Here is an 18182-nt window from a genome sequence, read left to right as displayed (position 1 = left end):
GTGAAAAATAACATGGTCCATAACATAACTCAAAGTATGTGTCTGAGTTACCGAATTATTGCTGTGATCATGAATATTTCATGTTAACATTTTAAAAACATGAAATATATATGATAACAAAAATTTATTTGTCATTGTTATAGTTTTCAGGGACCACTGGACACCTTAAAATTATAATAGCGGTAAATAAACTTTTGCTATAAAATGTATTTGTTGTTTTTAAAATGTATTAAAAAGAAACGTTTCTCACGTAACTTGATTCGATAACTTGAACACATGCTTAGAGTTATGATTGGGTGAAAACTTAGTACAATTAGGTGATTGTTGTGAAAGAAAAAGTTCCTCTGCTTTAGCACCAAAATAACACTTCTGACCTTGGTTTCAGTGGGTCAAGTTTGAATTGATATCTGATATTGAACCGATATGGACATAAATATTAGCGATTTGAAGACACTTTTTTTCTTCAGAATTCTTACTCATACCAATTGAAAAAAACATTTATTAAAAGAATTCTTATCATCAGAGCTAGTTTCCTGTTGTGCCTCCTCGTCTACAGCATGGGTAAAAATGGATTGTACAGCAGTTGTTTTTATCAGGAACAGCGCCCGATCACGTCTTTTTTAGTGCCGTTCTTCTCTGCAATTGAATTCAAAAAGGAATTAGAACGTCCGCTGGAAACTAATATTGCACGTTCCAGAGCAAATTCTTTGTATAAAGATTAAGTGAGGTGAGTCTACATTTAGGAATTTCATAATTAATTTTAATTAGCATTCTATTTATATCAATTATAATTAATATTCATTTCTAAGAATAATATTATGGATCATTTGACGAAACGAAATTAGTTACATAAAGTTAGAACAAGATCAGAAATATCTGCTTCAGCATAATAATGTAGTAAGCAAAGTTGAGATCGTTTGCGTGTCATTATTAATATTAATCAACATTCCATTCGTATAAATTTTAATTAATATTGATCGACATTACATTTACTTCTATTTATAATTAATATTAATCAACACTACATTCATATCAATTTTAATTAATATTAATCAACATTACATTCATTTCAATTTTAATTAATATTAATCGACATTATATTTACTTTTATAATAAAACATTTATAATAAAAAATAACCACCACTTCATTTATTCATTCATTTATACTTCATTTATAAATAATAATAAATTCTAGCAGTTATACAATTGACTCAGGAGACGAAACAAAAATTCATTTCAATATGAAGCTAGANTGTTTGAGCACAAACACAGAAGGACTCTTGCTTGGTATTACAATTAATATTAATCAATATTTCATTCATATTAATTATAATTAATATAAAGCAACATTTCACTTAATTGTTATTAATCATCATTTCATTGATATAAATTATAATCAATATTAATCAACATTTTATGTAATTTTTTATGAAAAATAATCACCGTTTCATTTATAAGTAACTAGCTGAATACCCGTTCTTCGCACAGGCAGAATAAACAAAAAAGTTAAGAATTAATATATTTATACTCAGAAACACTACGAAATCATGCTCAAAACTGAAAGGCATATGCTGACACAATTGAAGAGCTTAGTGGAAGAGCCAGGTAATTGCCTTTCTCAGGGGAATTAATGTATAAGAGAAAATAATAAGAAGTGGTGTCGTCAATATGGATATGTTTAATGTAACAAATGCGGTTACTGACAGTGTGAAATATACCCCCCCCCCTCCCAAAAAAAAGTTACATTGCTTTAAGTAATTATTGAACATTTATTTGAAATTTACTTAATATTTATTTATTACAAATAAAATTATTATTTGCTTCTATCATTTAAAAGAGAACATCGCATTGCTATACCACACAATACGAGCGTTTCCAGGAAATACGCATGTCGCTCAACGGGTTGAACATGCTAATTAAACAAAGGCAAACACGGCAATTTAACACGCATAATATAATCATAACTTTCTTCATACAATTGCAACAGTTCCTCTGTGTTTAACGCTACCTATCCTGTATATCGTAACTCTTTACCCTTGATACTGAGACTCTAATACTTGCTATAGCTTTAATATAGACTATGAACTTTAATATAGCTATCATATAATAAAGCAGTTACTAAATTTTAAGTCTTAGATTGAATTGCAGTGTGTTCTCAGAGGAGATATCGGAGTGCAAAGGGTTAACCTAAACGAGCATTGTGTAACTTAAATATATTTGTGGTATGGTCTCCGTATATCGGCAATATCGGCCAGTTTCTTTTCATTAGATGTTGGTCATTATCGTGTGGATCATGACGTCATCCTTTATCTGTTTAAAGAGCTTCTGTTGAAGCCGATTATTTTGTATCCATTCTTTTCGTTAGTCACTCTGTTTGTGAGAGTTTGTCTACCAATTTGATATGTTTTTAAAATAAATTTATAGCTATAAAAACTTCTTTTTTCTTTTTTTTGTTTTGTTGATAAACAGATACAATGATATTCTGCAACAATCTCGGATGTCGATTAATTGGGTCATTAAGCATTTTTATTAACCACTTCAGGATCGAAAGTGAAGCGCTTCCGGCATGCATTGAGAATATACGTGCTAATTAGCATAAGTATATTAATTCGAGATGTAATGGATGGTTAACTGTGTAAAGCTAAGCTCAGATTCGTCGCAAGACCTCCTGGTTACTACTTCCAACTGATTCTTTCGCCTAAGCGTTAAAAAACGCACCATCCAATATGATTATACTAGCAGTGTTTTCAATATAACACGTTCTTACAATCTAAATTTCAACGAAACAAACTACAGATGAATTCGGAGGACTCTGCAAGCTGGCTATGTTGCTACCCGAAAAATAACAAACGGTGCTATTTTACACGAATATAGCCAAATAAGAGATAGCACTCAAAACATGGCTAACATTAAACTTTATTTATGCTGTGATTTTGTTAAATTTGTTTCAGGCTCACATTCTCTTAGAATTTATAAATTACAGAAATCGTTTATGTTGGTGTTACTTTACGTCGCACTAGAGCTGCACAATGGGCTATTGGCGACGGTCTGGGAAACATTAAAACTTTTTTTCCGAAGACATGCCATCACAATTTTGATCCTCTGCGGAGGGGATGGCACCCCCGCTTCGGTAGCCCGACGACCTGCGCGCGAAGTCGAGCACTTTACGGTAGCACAGTTTAACGAGGACCAATACCGCACACCCTCGGTCCCTACGCAGACTGATCCAAGTGGTCACCCACCCGCACACTGACCGTAGCCAGTGATGCTTGACTTCGGTGATCTGCTGGGAACCGTGTCTTAACGATCAGTCCACTGTGGGACAGAAATCGTTTATGAATGGTAAAAATTGTGCATAAATTTTGATAAAAATCGTAATAACAAAACTTCCCTAGAATAATAAGCCTGTTCACACAGGACCTCGTAAACATAACATAAGCGGAAGGATACACCGGAAGCTTTCTAAATTTCTTTCGGTTTCGGGAAGCTTATTATTGTTTACATTCAGTCAACCATCCATACGAAAATACGTAATTGAGATCACGTCTGTGTATTTTGGGTTGTTGGAGTCAGAAAGGTTCGTTTCATAAATGATAACGGGGGCCATGAAGGAAGAATCACATGATCACGTATTTGTGATCACAGTCCTGAAAGGATTAATGAGACATCGAAATTCGATAATGACAAATAAAATATAATGCATTTTTTGTGAGATCTAAGTATTTTTTTTTTGTTCCTTTTTCAGCTCACGTTACATAAAGATGGTGATTCTATTAATGCTTTCAGTCATGCCAATTATACTCGCTCAGATGACGCATTCCAATCATCACGTGCGACCCGATGTCCAACCAGATTCCTTGAATCCCCTCGAACGTTTTCAAACGTCACCATCTCCTCCTGCAGAAAGTGATCATTCTTTACATCATGACCATGATCATGACTCTACCCTAAATTGGGATCCATACTATGCAGATGAGTATGCAGAGTACGGAGAAAACACAGAAGCGATCCATTCTGATTATGAATTGGCTACTGAAGCTATTTCCTCTGCTCCAAGTATGTGAGAATAAATAAATCAGTCTGTGTATTACTTATAATAAAATGAATTAATTTGAAATGATAATAATTGTTAAATTATGAAAAAATGTCTGGTACAGGCCTGAAAGCAAGATGGGGAGGAAAAAAAAACTGGTAGTAAAGAAATTTCATTTGTAGCTGGTTTTCAGGGGGAGACTAAGCCTCTAACTTTATTTACAACTAAACTATCTATTACTATTTACTTGTGTAAGAAACAAACATTCATGTATACAGATTTTTTTTTAAATTTTATTTTATAACCGTCGTTGAACAACTGATCCAACGATTACCAATGTTCAACTCAGTAGCCTTGGGATTTTGAGCATAATCCAAAAGACAAGGGAAGTCCTGCGTCAAGAATTAGGAGAAATTTGCCTCCGTGGAGGACTTTTTGAAGGAATTAACCCATATTTGTGTTACATGGTGAGGAAAAGCACGAAAACCTTCCACCTGATGACAAGGGGACTCCGACCCATGATCCGTCTACCACTGAGGATATTTTACGTCAGCACTGCTGTCGGTGTGACCCGGGAGCAGAATTCATATTGACCATTGCTAGGATTCGAACCTCATTTGGAAGTGAGCTACCACGTCTCATATACAGGGGTTGGGCAAAATTATGCAAACACTTCCATGCCATTTCTATTAACCTGTCTTTCTTTTGGCAGAAAATGCTATTGAAGATTTTACGTGGCGAAACTGTTGGCTCAATTCGTAAGATCATTTATTTACGACACGACTATCTAAATATTCTAATAAAACTATTGCAATCCTAAAGAATGATTTCAAAATTGCTGGTACCAAATTTTGAAAGAAGTAATTAACTTCTTCTTTTCGATCAATGCATATATATAACTGTCAAAAAGATAACGATGATGGATATTTTAATCCTCCCGAAAATAAGCTACAATGATATGTTTTTTTAAAACCAGATTTAGCTCTTTTTCCTCTTGATGTACGTTAGCTTTCAACTCTGGTTTACTATGCATACGCTCCAATATTTGAGAGTTGCAGTGGTAATGGATTTAGGCAGAATTTTTATTAATAAAAACTGACTTTTTTCTAGGCTTTTATCATATCTTTAATAATTAATCTATATCTTTTATATATATGTTTAATTTATTTATACGTAGTGGTGGAAATTCTTTTTCAACTCTTTTAAAATATCAATGCATTAACTTTTCTGGCAAGGAGACAATTGTTTTCTAAAACTATGGAAATTGAGTAGGTATGGATACGAGAACCAGGATTGTACTCTTAAAATATATACACGTCACTTCGATCCATCGTTCTAATCAAGGGCGCCGGCAGGGGGTTGCACTTGCACCCCCCTGGTAACCCTACTGCTCTCGGAAATTCCTTATTGTAAATACTGATTGAAGACTTAAAAAAATTCTTTTAAAAATTGTATACATAAATCTGTAAAAAAATACTTACTTAAAATTACTTTTTTCTACAAAAAATATCAGAATGCACTCAATTAGTAAAATCTATTCATAAGTCGAATAAATTTTTTATCTAAACTGTCAAAAAAATATTTTTTTCTTGGGCAGATATCTAAGCTATATTTTTAAATTTCATTTAATAAAATATAAATAATATTATGTTTTCCATATGTTATTTACTTTAACAAAGGTGTATAACACAAACTGACTTCTCACAACTGTAAGACTTCAACAACACAATAAATACCAATGTTAAGCTTGCACAAACACGTTAGTATACGAAACTACTGTTTGTAGTTATTTGTGCTTCAAAGTCAGTAGCTATGCCAGTACCATCAATACATTTTATGGATGCAAAATTTGCAATTACAAGAAATTCGTACTTTTTTTAAAATATCTTGTTAACAATGAAGAAATGTATCTTGAAAAAATTTAACAGATGAAAGTATACGTAATAACAAAACAAAATGTAATAACAGAATATCTTTAAATTTTTTTTGGGGGGGGGAGGTTAGTTTGTCAGAGGGTTGCACCCCCATTCATATTATTCTGCCGGCACCCTTGATTCTAATGATGTTAACAGTTAAGTTGAAACAAAATCTTCTTTGATTATACCCACCTCTTCAGACTTATAAAAATGACTAAATTAGTAAGTAATTTAGTGAGTATTGTAGCACAAGAAATAATTTTTAGAATTTTTTTAAAAAATAATATTCTACCTACCAATAAATATTTGCATCCATGCGTATCAGCGGTATAGAATTATGGTCTGGAGTTTCTCCTGCTAAACTCTCTACTCCGAAACTCTTCACTCTGACTTTCTCGTACAAACTTATAAAAATTTTGGCAAAATAAATAAAAACATTGAAAACTTTTGTTTCAAACTATCTACCAAATGAAATATTTGGATTATATGCGCAATTATTTGTATTACAATACGCAATTATTTGCAATGTATGTATGAAATATTTAGTAAAAAGTGTAGTAAGTTGGCAGCTCTGTACCAATGTTATTTAACTATACCACTTGAAATAGTGTGGAGGCCTTAAGTCTTCGAATTAACAACTATACATTATTGTAAATGTTTGATACCAACAAGCTCCTTTATGAATTTCTAAAAATTGCTCTACTTTTTTCAATTGCTCAACTTTTTTCAATTCACTCTCCCTATATCTTTTTCGAATTTTCAATCGTTAATAAAATACTTTTTATACAACCACTCAAGTTCATATACATTTTTTTAAAACTTTTAGTGGATGACAATTGATTTTAATACAGTTTTTTCAATTAATAATTTATCAATTAAATAAGGATGAGCGAAAAACGAAATGGAATTTTCTGATCTGTTAAGCGTTTAATCATTGTTTTAAATTTTACTATAAGCGATTCAGTTTTCTACATATTTTAAAGATTACATCAGTGATAATTTCTAACTTATTATAGCTCTATTTGAACAACAACAGAAAAAAAAGTTCATTGCGCACATTTAAATATTTAATTATTTTATATTCTCTGTGTCAGATAAATTCAATAAAGATCATTACGTGGTAGCACGTGCTGTCCACGTCACCAAATTTATACTTTTATAGTTGCCTGATACCACGCGCCTTAATTTTCCCCTTCAATTGGGTATAATATAGCCTACGTCACAGGTTGTGTTGTTCCTACTAAATTTAACCCATGAACGGCATTTTCTGCGAGTCTAACTTCAAGCCACAAATAAACAAACGAAGTGTTCGATCGTTTAAATAGCTGCTCGCCAGATTTTATTGCATTATAAAGAAAAGTTATTGAAACTAAATACAACTAAATAAACAACAACTAAAACAAATAACAACAACTACTAATAACAATAACTAAATAAACAACAACTAAATTCCATTCGTTTAGCATTGCGTCATATGTTGTTCCTACTAAATCGAAGTAGTTGTGTTTTTTTCATATTATACCCAATTCCTCCAAACTTGCTTTTTCTGATATATAATTATATACCTTGTTCAAATTTTCAATTGTTAATAAAATACTTCTTATTCAGCCACCAAAATTCAAATACTCTTTTTAAAACTTTACAGTGGATGTTAATATAGGTTTTTCAAATATTAATTCACCAATTAAGTTTAATTAATTAGTTTTGGTTTTATAGGGGATGGGGAGTAATTATTTAATAAAAAGTAACTGAAATAAAAATCTTCTTTGTTGATATAAGTAGGAATTGACTTTAATTTTTTTTTCTTCATATTATTTGTTTCTGAAAAATTTTGATTTCTTCATTTTGTCATTTTTTTCAAGCATCGGAGGCGTGCAAAGAAAACGAATTTCAATGTGAAGATGGCAGCTGCATTGAGCGACAATTTTACTGTGATTTTTTTCCAGAGTGCCAAGATGGATCTGATGAAATAGATTGTGGTAAGTTGTGTGTGTATATATATATATACAGTCGAACCTCGCTAACTCGAACCTCGGTTTCACGAATTTTTCGATATCTCGAAGAAAAAAATTTTTCTTCAAATTTCCTATACACGTAATGTTAAAAGAAACTTGATTTCTCGAAAAAAAATTTCTAATCGCTCCATAACTTGAATTTTTTTCCATAAATAGAGTAGATTTTTTTTTCTGAAAATAAAAAAATATTCCGAAAAACATTTTGAGATTAGAAAATCAATTCTCATAATCATAACCAATTCTCAAACAAGCACTTTCTGCAGCGGACACTGTAAGGAGATTTACTGAGAGGCAGCCGAATATGTCGGAGGAGACATTTAAAGCTATAGTTCACTTAGAAAGTGATATAGATAAACTTTCTTACACATCTCTAAAGCAAACAACAATTGAATCTTTTCAAGTGTAAAAATTGTTTTTAGAATAAATATGGAATAGTAAAGCAGGTATGTAAAGAGCATTTTTCTTTATTTTACCATCGATTACATGTGATTTTCGATAATTCGAATTTTTGGTATCTCGAATTTTTTCTCTTCTCCCTTCAAGTTTGAGATATCGAGGTTTGACTGTATATTTATATAAGTTCAAAATGAAAATAAAACAAAGGAAAATTATAGACATGTGAAAAAGTAGGGGGGGATATAATAAAGAAAAAAAAAACAAACAACTGATTAAAAAAAAAAGGAAAAAAAAAGGGATGAAATTTTTTAAAAAACCCGGAAAATAAAGGATATAATCTTTTCATCAGCTCACACGATTATATCCGCAAAAAAGAGTGCTTGCTGATATTGTATCAATATAGCCAAAGCAAAATATATTAATACAATAGTGTGAGGAGCACTAAAAAAATTTTAAACGAAAATAGAACACATTAAGTGAAAAATATACGAAAAAAAAGCAAATCTAGCAAAAAACAGAAAATAAAATGCAGGAAAAATACTGACGAAAACACAAAACGTAATCTATATAGCAAGGTCCTGCAGTGAACTGATCGTTAAGACACGGTTCCCAGCAAATCACCGGCTACTGTTAGTGTGCGGGTGGGTGACTACTTGGATCAGTCTGCGTAGGGACCGAGGGTGTGCGGTATTGGTCCTCGTTAAACTGTTCTACCGTAAAGTGCTAGACTTCGCGTGCGAGGGCCAGGATAGCCTGGTCGGTAGGGCGCTGGGCCCATATCCAAGAGGTCGTGGGTTCGATTCTCGCCGGCCGAAGTCTCCCCGTGGATACTGATCCAAGAGTTTCCTTGTCTTCTGGATTGGTTCAAAATTACAAGGCTACGGAGTTGAACGTAAGTAGTCGTAAACCCATGAAATTGGGTCGGCTGTTCAACGACGGTTATAAAATAATATAAAATAAAATAGACTTCGCGTGCAAGTCGTCGGGCTACCTAAGCGGGGGTGCCATCCCCTCTGCAGAGGATCAAAATAGTGATGGCATGTCTTTGAATCATCTTTAGGGATGTTTCCGTGATCGTCGCCAATAGCCCATTGTGCAGCTCTAGTGCGACGTAAATGATCTACAACTACTACTACTATATAGCGAGAAAGCAAATTCAAATGAACTCAAACGCGCCGGAATCTTTCAAGAATGATTTAAAATATTTTCGTAATAGGATTGTCAGATTATAAGATATGAAAACAGAAGCGTAAATAGAGCGATCTTATATATCTCGCGTTCTTGCTGCAGTACTGTTCGATTTGTTAGTTACCTTGGATTGGCCTGGAAATGAATGTGCTCAAGGTAATAATATTAAAATAATTAATAAGGTTGATATTTATTTATAAAATTTTAATGGTTTTAGAAAGCTAACATTTGTTTAAAAAAGAAGCATGACTTGTCCTGTTAGCACAGATTCTTAGCCACGGATTTGCCCGAATTAGATTTGCAGATGGTAAAAATATAAATTTAGTTAACAAAGAAGTTTTTAATAAATTTATTAATAATAATAGCGATTAACTCAATGGTTTTATATAGAACTTACATTAGTTGGGTATTCATTTTTTTTATTATCAAATTTTAAAAGAGTTTGTCGATTTTTTTTTTGGATAAATAAACATTCCTACATATTCCTTTAATTCTATTCATTTGATTAAAATTGGTACTTAAATAAATGTTTTTAGAAAAAAACGTTTTCATTTAAGAAATTTCTTCATCGTAGAAAGTCCTAGTAAATGTTAGAGATTTCTTGGAACGCAATACTTTGCATTTTGCCTTGCTTTTCCCGTTATAAAAATAGACATGAGACATAACTGCATGCAAGAAGTTTTTATCACAGATTTAACAGGAAGCATTGCATTTATATTTTTAAAAAAGTATGCGGAAATCATTGCAACGCCAATAGATTTCTAGTGATAAAAGAAAATAACTTTAATAATTTGTTGAATTTTAAGTGTTAGAAATCTTTTGTTGGCGAGGAAATTAGATATCAGAGCAGAAAGTTTAGTTTAGACGTAAATATTTTTTACTAATTTTTCTTATTTTTTTAGTAATAACAAAATTCCTCGGCTGGCACAATTTCATATTTTTAGACTGTTTTGGAGAAAGGATAAAAATTAGATAGTTTTGTCTCCACTTCTATTTCAAGAACAGACCTTGATAAAGGTCATCGTTTCAAAAATAACACTAGTAAATTAAATAATTTTCGTTTAGTATAAAATTTTATAATTGTCAGAATGATATATAATTTTAAGGTCAAAACATGACTCACAATGAATTTACATTTCGTACGTTTTGAACGAGTTGTGTAAGGTGTCTGAAAAATATGGAAACTGTCAAGCATCTCGAGAAATACTGATTGGATCAGAAAATTTAGAAGCACACCCTTGAAATTTTCAAAGATGCCTTTAATGATACCAAAATTGACCTCATCCTTAACCCCTGGGGGGTGGTTTGGGGTTAATTTTGCTATCATTAAATTATATTTTTATTGCAGATTTGGATTTTCCAAAAANAAAAAAAAAAAAAAAAAAAAAAAAAAAAAAAACCAATACGATCTCTAGTTTTTTTTTTCTTTTTTGCATTTGCTTTTCAGATTATGCTGTAATCACACTATATAAATGGTTACATTTTATTTTATTTTATAACCGTCTTTGAACAGCCACCCAATTTTTGGGTTTACGACTACTAATGTTCAACTCCGTAGCCTTGTAAGTTTGAACCCAATCCAGAAGACAAGGGAACTCCTGGATCAAGTATTGGGAGAAATTTGCCTTCGTTGAGGACTTTTTCATGGAACTAACCCACATTTGCGTTACATGGAGCGGAAGACCACGAGAACCTCCCACGGTTAGCCTGACGGCAAGGGGACTCTAACCCATGATTTGTCTACCACTAAGAATATTTCGCGTGAGCACTGTGGTCAGTGCAAGCCGGATGAGGAATTCGCACAGACCAGACATCGCCGGGATCGAACCCCTCATTGGAAAGCGAACGCTCTATCCCCTGAGCCATCGCGGCTCAAATAGTTATATTTGAGATTAAAAGTCAGTTCTAAGAAATAAAAATGAATGTGTTTAATATTTCAAAAAAAAAAAAAGGTTTCTAAAGAGACCAAATCCAACTCCTGCTCTACACTCTAGGATTGGAGTGAGTATCAGGGCAATGCATCGAGTTTGGTAACAGAAAATTCACCTCTTTAAAATGTTTTATTCGCATTTTCAGAATTTTTTTTATTCAATGCCTTTTTGACCGGTTCCATATTTTTCTGTAAGCACGATAGTTTTCTTGGAAAATTGCGTTGATTTGTTTATGCAATTTATAATACTAAAACTGCTTCTAATTCATTATTGCTTTTTTTTCAGAAGATGAACATGAAAGAGACCATTTGCATGCAAGTGCTGATGTTGCAAGTTCTTGGAAATGGCTAATTTTCTTGATTTCTTTTTTATTGTGTGCGGTTCTGTAAAATTAACACTGGCAAACTCTTGTGTGTAGAAGAGTTGAAAAGTAATATAGACGAAAGCAATGTGGACGCTACTTTAAAATGAAAGGATATAAACTGTTAATTAAGTTGCAGTTCTGCATTCAAGTGCCTCAGCTAAATGCGGCATTTCAAATTACTTTACGAACTATTATTTTCATTTACACCTTACTTCGAAATTATTTTACCAGTCATATTATTTTCTAAGACATAAAAATGTAATTGAGGTTTATGTTGAATAGATTGTTTTATGTGTAATGGAAAATGTAATGAGATTGCCGGATTTCTCGGTTTGAATTTCGTATACGAAACTATTATTGGAAGCATTAGGAATATAAACAATTTTTAAAAAGGTCCCCATTTAGTATACATTTGATGATGATGCTTATTCATAAGTCCTTATTCATTTATTCCAATCTGATATTTAATGACATTATACATGATGTTCCATAACTATTATTTTCAATCTATATTTTATGAAACTTTTTAAAGAATGCAGCCAAAAAATCTATTTCATAGGGGTTACGAATTAACATGTAAGCGAGGAAGATGCAATACGAGAAGTTGTTAAAATTTTAAGCACCAGCCATGTTGCCGTTAAAATTTCTAGCAATCACTAATAATTGCTTTTAAACTCTTCTCTGTTTCTTCGGCAATTATGCAGGCTTTTGATATTTTCTGTCTTCCTCACGGTACATTGGAATGATGAGCTCCCTCTCTATTATTCTAATGTACCGTCTATTGGGGATCTACATAAATTCAGAGGGCTAATTTTTAGGAGCAAGAATATAATTGAATGAAAATTAGTGCAACAGGTTTTTGCTTTTATTAAATTGCATAAACATGCTTATTATTTTTAAGGCAAATATTAATTCAAAAGAAATTAATTAAGCGATCAGAAGTTTACTAATCTGTTTTAATTTTGTTAGTTAACATACTAGAATTATAGGCGTTAAACAAAACACAAAATTAAAAAAAGGGGGAGTTTTAGTGGTTTGTTACTAGTTTTAACCGACACTTAAATTTAAAAAGTGCCACCCCAAGAAAATATTGAAGCCCAATTTATATATTTTTTATTGCAACTATTATGAGCTTAAACTTTTCTTGACTGCTTAGATTTTAAGAAACTTTGACACCAATTTTCGTATTTTGGATTTTATCATACCACATACCAAAGCATTGAAAAACTTTTTTTACATATACAAAACCTTGTGTATCCATATCATAAATTATCATTATTCAATAAAAACAAGTTAAAAATTAAAATCTTACATTTTAAAATAGACTTTGAGGGTTTCTACAAAATGAATGTATTTTGAGATCTGTATATTTTTAGAAATTCGCTGTACATAAAGATTGCTTACTGTGAAGTAATTGTTTTAAATGTGCTTGTGTACTGAGTACAAGGTTCGTATGATCCTTAAAAAAATGGTGGAAAATTCAGAAAGAATGTTGTACTATGTTCATAATCACCATAAAATGTTTTTAATTTTTATATGATTATGGTTAGTTGTGAAGCTTCGACTTATTTTAAAGTAAAAATATTTCATTTCAAATTAAAAAGAGCTTCTCTGTTACATTATTGTCTACAATAATTTTTTTTTAAAAGACTACGTGAACCTTGTAGTATAGATAAAATGTGAATGTATTTGAATTTTATTAGTGAAGATTAGGGGTGCACAACCGTTTTAAGTGAAGGGCCACATGTAGCGCAGGTAGACCAATGAAGTGCTGCATGACAAAGTATTTAGACATATTGACAGCAATTGTTACATAAACATCATTGCACTAAATTCTTTTCTTTTTTTCAGTTAACCTTGTAATACCTTTGCAAAAAATTAAATAACTTTAAACGTTTAAACTTAGAAACTGCAAAACTGATTACTTAGGAGAAAAAACACAATCAGAATATTAAAAAAAAATTAAAATAATTAAACTATAGGAAAATTCATGTTTTTTTTATCATATTACATAATACAAAAGTCCATTTTAGCATAAATTTTAACATTAAAAAATTAGTTCATAGAATTAAATTTAAAAAAAATAAATATTCTAGTTATTAAAATAAATTAAAGCTAAAAACTTTGATTTAAAGAAAGTTTATGAGGGTTAAAAATTATTAAAATTAAAACTATTAAAATTAAAAATGATGAAAAAAAAGCAATCGAAGAACCAGAATGATTGAGATTGAATGTCTCAAAAACTATTTAATTTCAAATTTTGGAGTTTTTTTAATTACTCAAGAAAATTTTTTTTTTTTTTTTTCATTTTGTTTGTATGTGGCTCGCGGGCCGTAGGTTGTGCACCCCTAGTGAAGATGATCTATCCCACGAGTAAAAGATTCACTTTATAAAAATATTATTTTAAATTTTGTTTTGTTTCAATTGTCTCTTTTGTACTTGTTAATTTTTTATTATAAGTGCTTGTGAGTGTATCGATTAAAGTTATGTTTCATATATTTTTTTGTATAAAATTCTGTGTCCAAATATACTCCTTTTTAATAGTATGAAAGGATAATTTATTATTATAAAATAAGCAAAAATAAAACTTTACTTGTAGCTTTTTTTAAGAAAATGTACAAAAACAGCTCCTTTTTTAGTATTAGCTATTATTTCATACCAAACTTTGAGACACTTGAGTACATTAACATAAATGGTTAATAATTTAATATACTTTTTATTACCATTTAAACTAAAGTTGATTTGGACTGAGAAGAAATAATACACTTCTCCATTTGATTACAAAACAACACATTATTATTTTAGGCTATAAAGAAGCATTAACCATGTAAGCATAAACAAATACTGTTAATTCAAATAATAATGAATAAACAATTTAATTCTATTTATTTAAGCTGATTTGAAATGAGGTGCACAATTCCTTAAGATGTTCTTTGGTCTTTTTCATGTTTCTAAACAAAGCATAAAGAAATAAAAAAAATAAATGCCCTTTTAACTTAAAAAAGATGTAGTTGTACAGTAAATTTTTTTTCCCTTTATGTTTCAGCATTTACCTAGAACTTAAAAAAAAAGAAATTTATGCCAGCAACATTTAGACCAATTCAAATTAGATATTCATTCAACGCAAAACAATCCTACAAAAAAAAAAAAANAAAAAAAAAAAAAAAAAAAAAAAAAAAAAAAAAAAAAAAAACAAACAAACAAACTTTAATTCAATAAAAATTAAAGTAAATTACTAAAACTTTTTAATATTGTTATCAATAAACAAATTTTGTGTACTATAAAATCACATAGACATTTTTTTTAAAAGCCACACAGAAATGCTTGCACAATCCCTGGTACACAAAATATTCATTGTCTGAAACCAGTAAATAAGTGTTGTTAAATCCTTTAGAACTGCCCTTAAAAGATATTCGAGGGTATGTTGTTATTTTGAAGGACAGGCAATAGTGAGTACGATATATTTTAGATGTAAATATAAACTACAAAGAAGTTAAAGTAAGTTTTCTACAGCCTCATGGACCCTCGCTGTCATACTCATGCCCACAGAAGCCTTTAATCTAGAAAGTGAATAAAACACACATCAGTTAGAAGGTTGATGCACATACAGGTCAGGATTATTTCATACTGCCGAATGAGATAAAAATAGTAATCACAAAGATAACTATTCATTAAATTTTATGATATTTATATTTTTAATTAATTACTAATTCTGTTTATAACATATTGTTACAGAGTTAATAAACATAATTTTTCCTTTAAGTCTTATAAAATATTTTCTATGAAATAAATGTTATTCATATCTTGTAACTAATTAAACTTTTTTTTCCATATTTAAAGGTATACACCATTTTTTAATTAAAAAAAATATAGTACACTTGCTAAAAATAAAATTGTTATTTTAGATACATTTTAAGGAGCCAAAAGTATGGGATAAATAATATTTTTGATATGAATGATCTTTGATATATATATTGGTTTAAGAATTTTAGGCTTTTTAATTACTTTTTCATGCATATTGTGTCAAATGTCTTAGAGGGGAAAAAAAGTTGTACAGCAGATCGCCTTCCATTAATAAAAATTTTGGTTTGCAATAATTAATATTATTTTTAAAAAATTTCTATTTTCATGCTACAAATTTGTAAATGTGTAGACAAATGTTGCAGTAAAAAAAAATATTTTTTAGTAATTTTTTGAGACCACATATTTCAGGTCAAAAGCCAAATCAGGTTGCTTTGAAAGTTGACCTAGCCTCAGAAGGACATATGAGGTATCAAATGAAAGGTATATTTCTTAGCTTCGCAATGGTGTACGATGCAAGTTTTTTTCTGATGCAAGTTTGTGTTTTTTTTTTTTTAATGAAAGATGCATTTTTTCAAATGGCTATAACTTGGACAGTTTTCAACCTAAAAATTGTGTTTGTTCCCCCAAATTTCACTAAAATTGCAGAGGGGTGGGTCCAAAAGTAATCGATTTGACAAGGAATGACTATTTAAAAATTTTTTCCTTTCCTAATATTTCCTTCAACTTATTATATAAATATAATTAAAATTTTAAGGAATCTTTTTGATTGATAATTTCTAAATCAAAGATAATTTCAAAATCAAGAATTTTACTCTTGTATGCTCCAAATATATAGTTTTATATACTTAAATAATTTTTTTTTCTAATAAAGCAGTGGCAAGTTAAAAAATATATAGATATATATTCTAAAAAGTGATTCTAAAAAGATGGGCAAAATTTTAGGAAGTGATAGTACACACCCAAGCAAACAATTTTTATCAAAGAATGCATGATCAAAAACAAAATGCAAAACCGCTAGTGGGCATCAAAGTTTATGTTCTTACATGAGGCAAAAACACACAAAGAACGATGAAGTTAAGTCAAATTTAATGGCATGTGATTACAATAAGTGTTCAAAACAGTGGCCGGCAGCGGCGAAGAAAAGATAGGCGAACATTCTGAAACACACCAGGCATATATCACGAACTTTCCCTTCAGCGGTCGAAAGCTTGGCGACAAGTAACGCAGCGCAGTAACTCGCAACAGGAATTGAGCTTTCATGTTTGCATTTCACAACTTTCCAAATGTGCCAGCACCTTTGCGTTTTGTTTTTGACCATGCATTCTTTGATAAAAATTGTTTGCTTGGGTGTGTACTATCACTTCCTAAAATTTTGCCCATCTTTTTAGAATCATCCAGTATATATACTTGTCACTTGACATAACTTTTAAAATGCAGTGGTAAATAATCTGTAATCAAATATCTAATTATCCTCATAAAAGTGAGTATTCAACTATTCGAAAATAAATTTTCTGTAACATGAATTTTTATTATTTCAATGTTATTGTTTATCATAATGTGCTTAGATTGACAAATATATTATTTCTATTCATTATTTCCAAATAAATAAATGATAATTGATGGCCACATAAAAATTTATCGATAGATATTTTTTTGAAAGCAAACTGTTGCCATAGTTTTATTAACTTTTCAACGCATGTTATTAAAACCGCAAGTTACAGATTCATTTATAAAATGTTATAAGTAGAAACACATTCAATGAAGAATTAACATATTATACAATCACTTAAACATCAAACTTCACTGCAGAATGATCTTCCATGTTACAATTACAATGCTTAATAATTAAGTAACAAAGGTAAGGAAATATACATAGGATAATTAGACTTTACTTGATATAAATATTATTTTTAATTAAAATCCAAATTTCCTTTTTCTTACCACAGACCGTAAGAATATTATATAAATATTGCACCTAAGGTTTTATAAGAGAATACTTAATAATTTAATTTGGTAAATTTGACAGTCAAAATTAAAAATTTTAATAAGCTTTTTAATAGCTAAAATTTAAAAACACCATTTTTTAACTTCTTGTAATTACTAGAAGTCTCTTTAACTCTTCAAAATTATGATATTAAACATGATATAAAATGTTTTATACCTTTTAAAATACACTTCTTTTTATGATCATTAATGAATAGAATACAAATAATATGTAATTCCTAATATAAAAATGATATAATTTTATTTAATAACAAATAATAAACATAGCAAAGAAAACATAAATATTTATTGTTACATTTTCAAATATCTAAAAATTTGAAGACCTTTTTTTACCCTGATTTCATTTTTTAAGCACAAATCTCCTCTTTTTTAGTGGTTGTTTACAAAATAAATCAAAACACGATAAATAAATCAATCAATCCATCAATAAATCAATTGTTAAATCCAAATTCTCGCAACCAAGAATGATATTCAACAGCCAATCACAATGTCAATCACAATTCAACAGCCAATCACAATGCAGCACGGAAT

At 30.2% G+C, this 18182-nt stretch overlaps 1 protein-coding gene and 1 long non-coding RNA gene across 3 annotated transcripts; one reads left to right on the top strand and one right to left on the bottom strand.

The window, feature by feature from the left end:
• Window positions 1–299: 299 nt before the first annotated feature.
• Window positions 300–14341, top strand: LOC107454540 (low-density lipoprotein receptor-related protein 1). Its single transcript, XM_016071767.4, has 4 exons — window positions 300–727; window positions 3746–4056; window positions 7812–7928; window positions 11765–14341. Exons 2-4 carry the CDS (start codon window positions 3762–3764, stop codon window positions 11866–11868), a joined length of 516 nt encoding a protein of 171 aa, XP_015927253.1. The 5' UTR covers window positions 300–727; window positions 3746–3761; the 3' UTR covers window positions 11869–14341.
• On the bottom strand, window positions 11918–18182 carry LOC139426420 (uncharacterized). 2 transcript variants are annotated; one of them, XR_011637686.1, is made up of 2 exons: window positions 17975–18182; window positions 11918–15403 (listed from the first exon to the last, which is right to left on the bottom strand). It is a non-coding gene; the product is annotated as an uncharacterized lncRNA (long non-coding RNA). The 2 variants fall into 2 exon arrangements; XR_011637685.1 differs by having other exon boundaries at window positions 17985–18182.

The sequence above is a fragment of the Parasteatoda tepidariorum genome, chromosome 9 (assembly GCF_043381705.1).
Source record: "Parasteatoda tepidariorum isolate YZ-2023 chromosome 9, CAS_Ptep_4.0, whole genome shotgun sequence".
NCBI lineage: Eukaryota > Metazoa > Arthropoda > Arachnida > Araneae > Theridiidae > Parasteatoda > Parasteatoda tepidariorum.
Note: the sequence above shows the minus strand (reverse complement) of the source record. Positions and strands in the feature narration are given on the sequence as shown.

Excerpts from the sequence above, each read along its gene's own strand:
- LOC107454540 (XM_016071767.4), top strand. The coding sequence starts at position 3,762 with ATGGTGATTCTATTAATGCTTTCAGTCATGCCAATTATACTCGCTCAG. Across the intron at positions 4,057-7,811 it reads AGCTATTTCCTCTGCTCCAA|CATCGGAGGCGTGCAAAGAA; the intron begins GTATGTGAGAAT and ends ATTTTTTTCAAG. Across the intron at positions 7,929-11,764 it reads ATCTGATGAAATAGATTGTG|AAGATGAACATGAAAGAGAC; the intron begins GTAAGTTGTGTG and ends CTTTTTTTTCAG.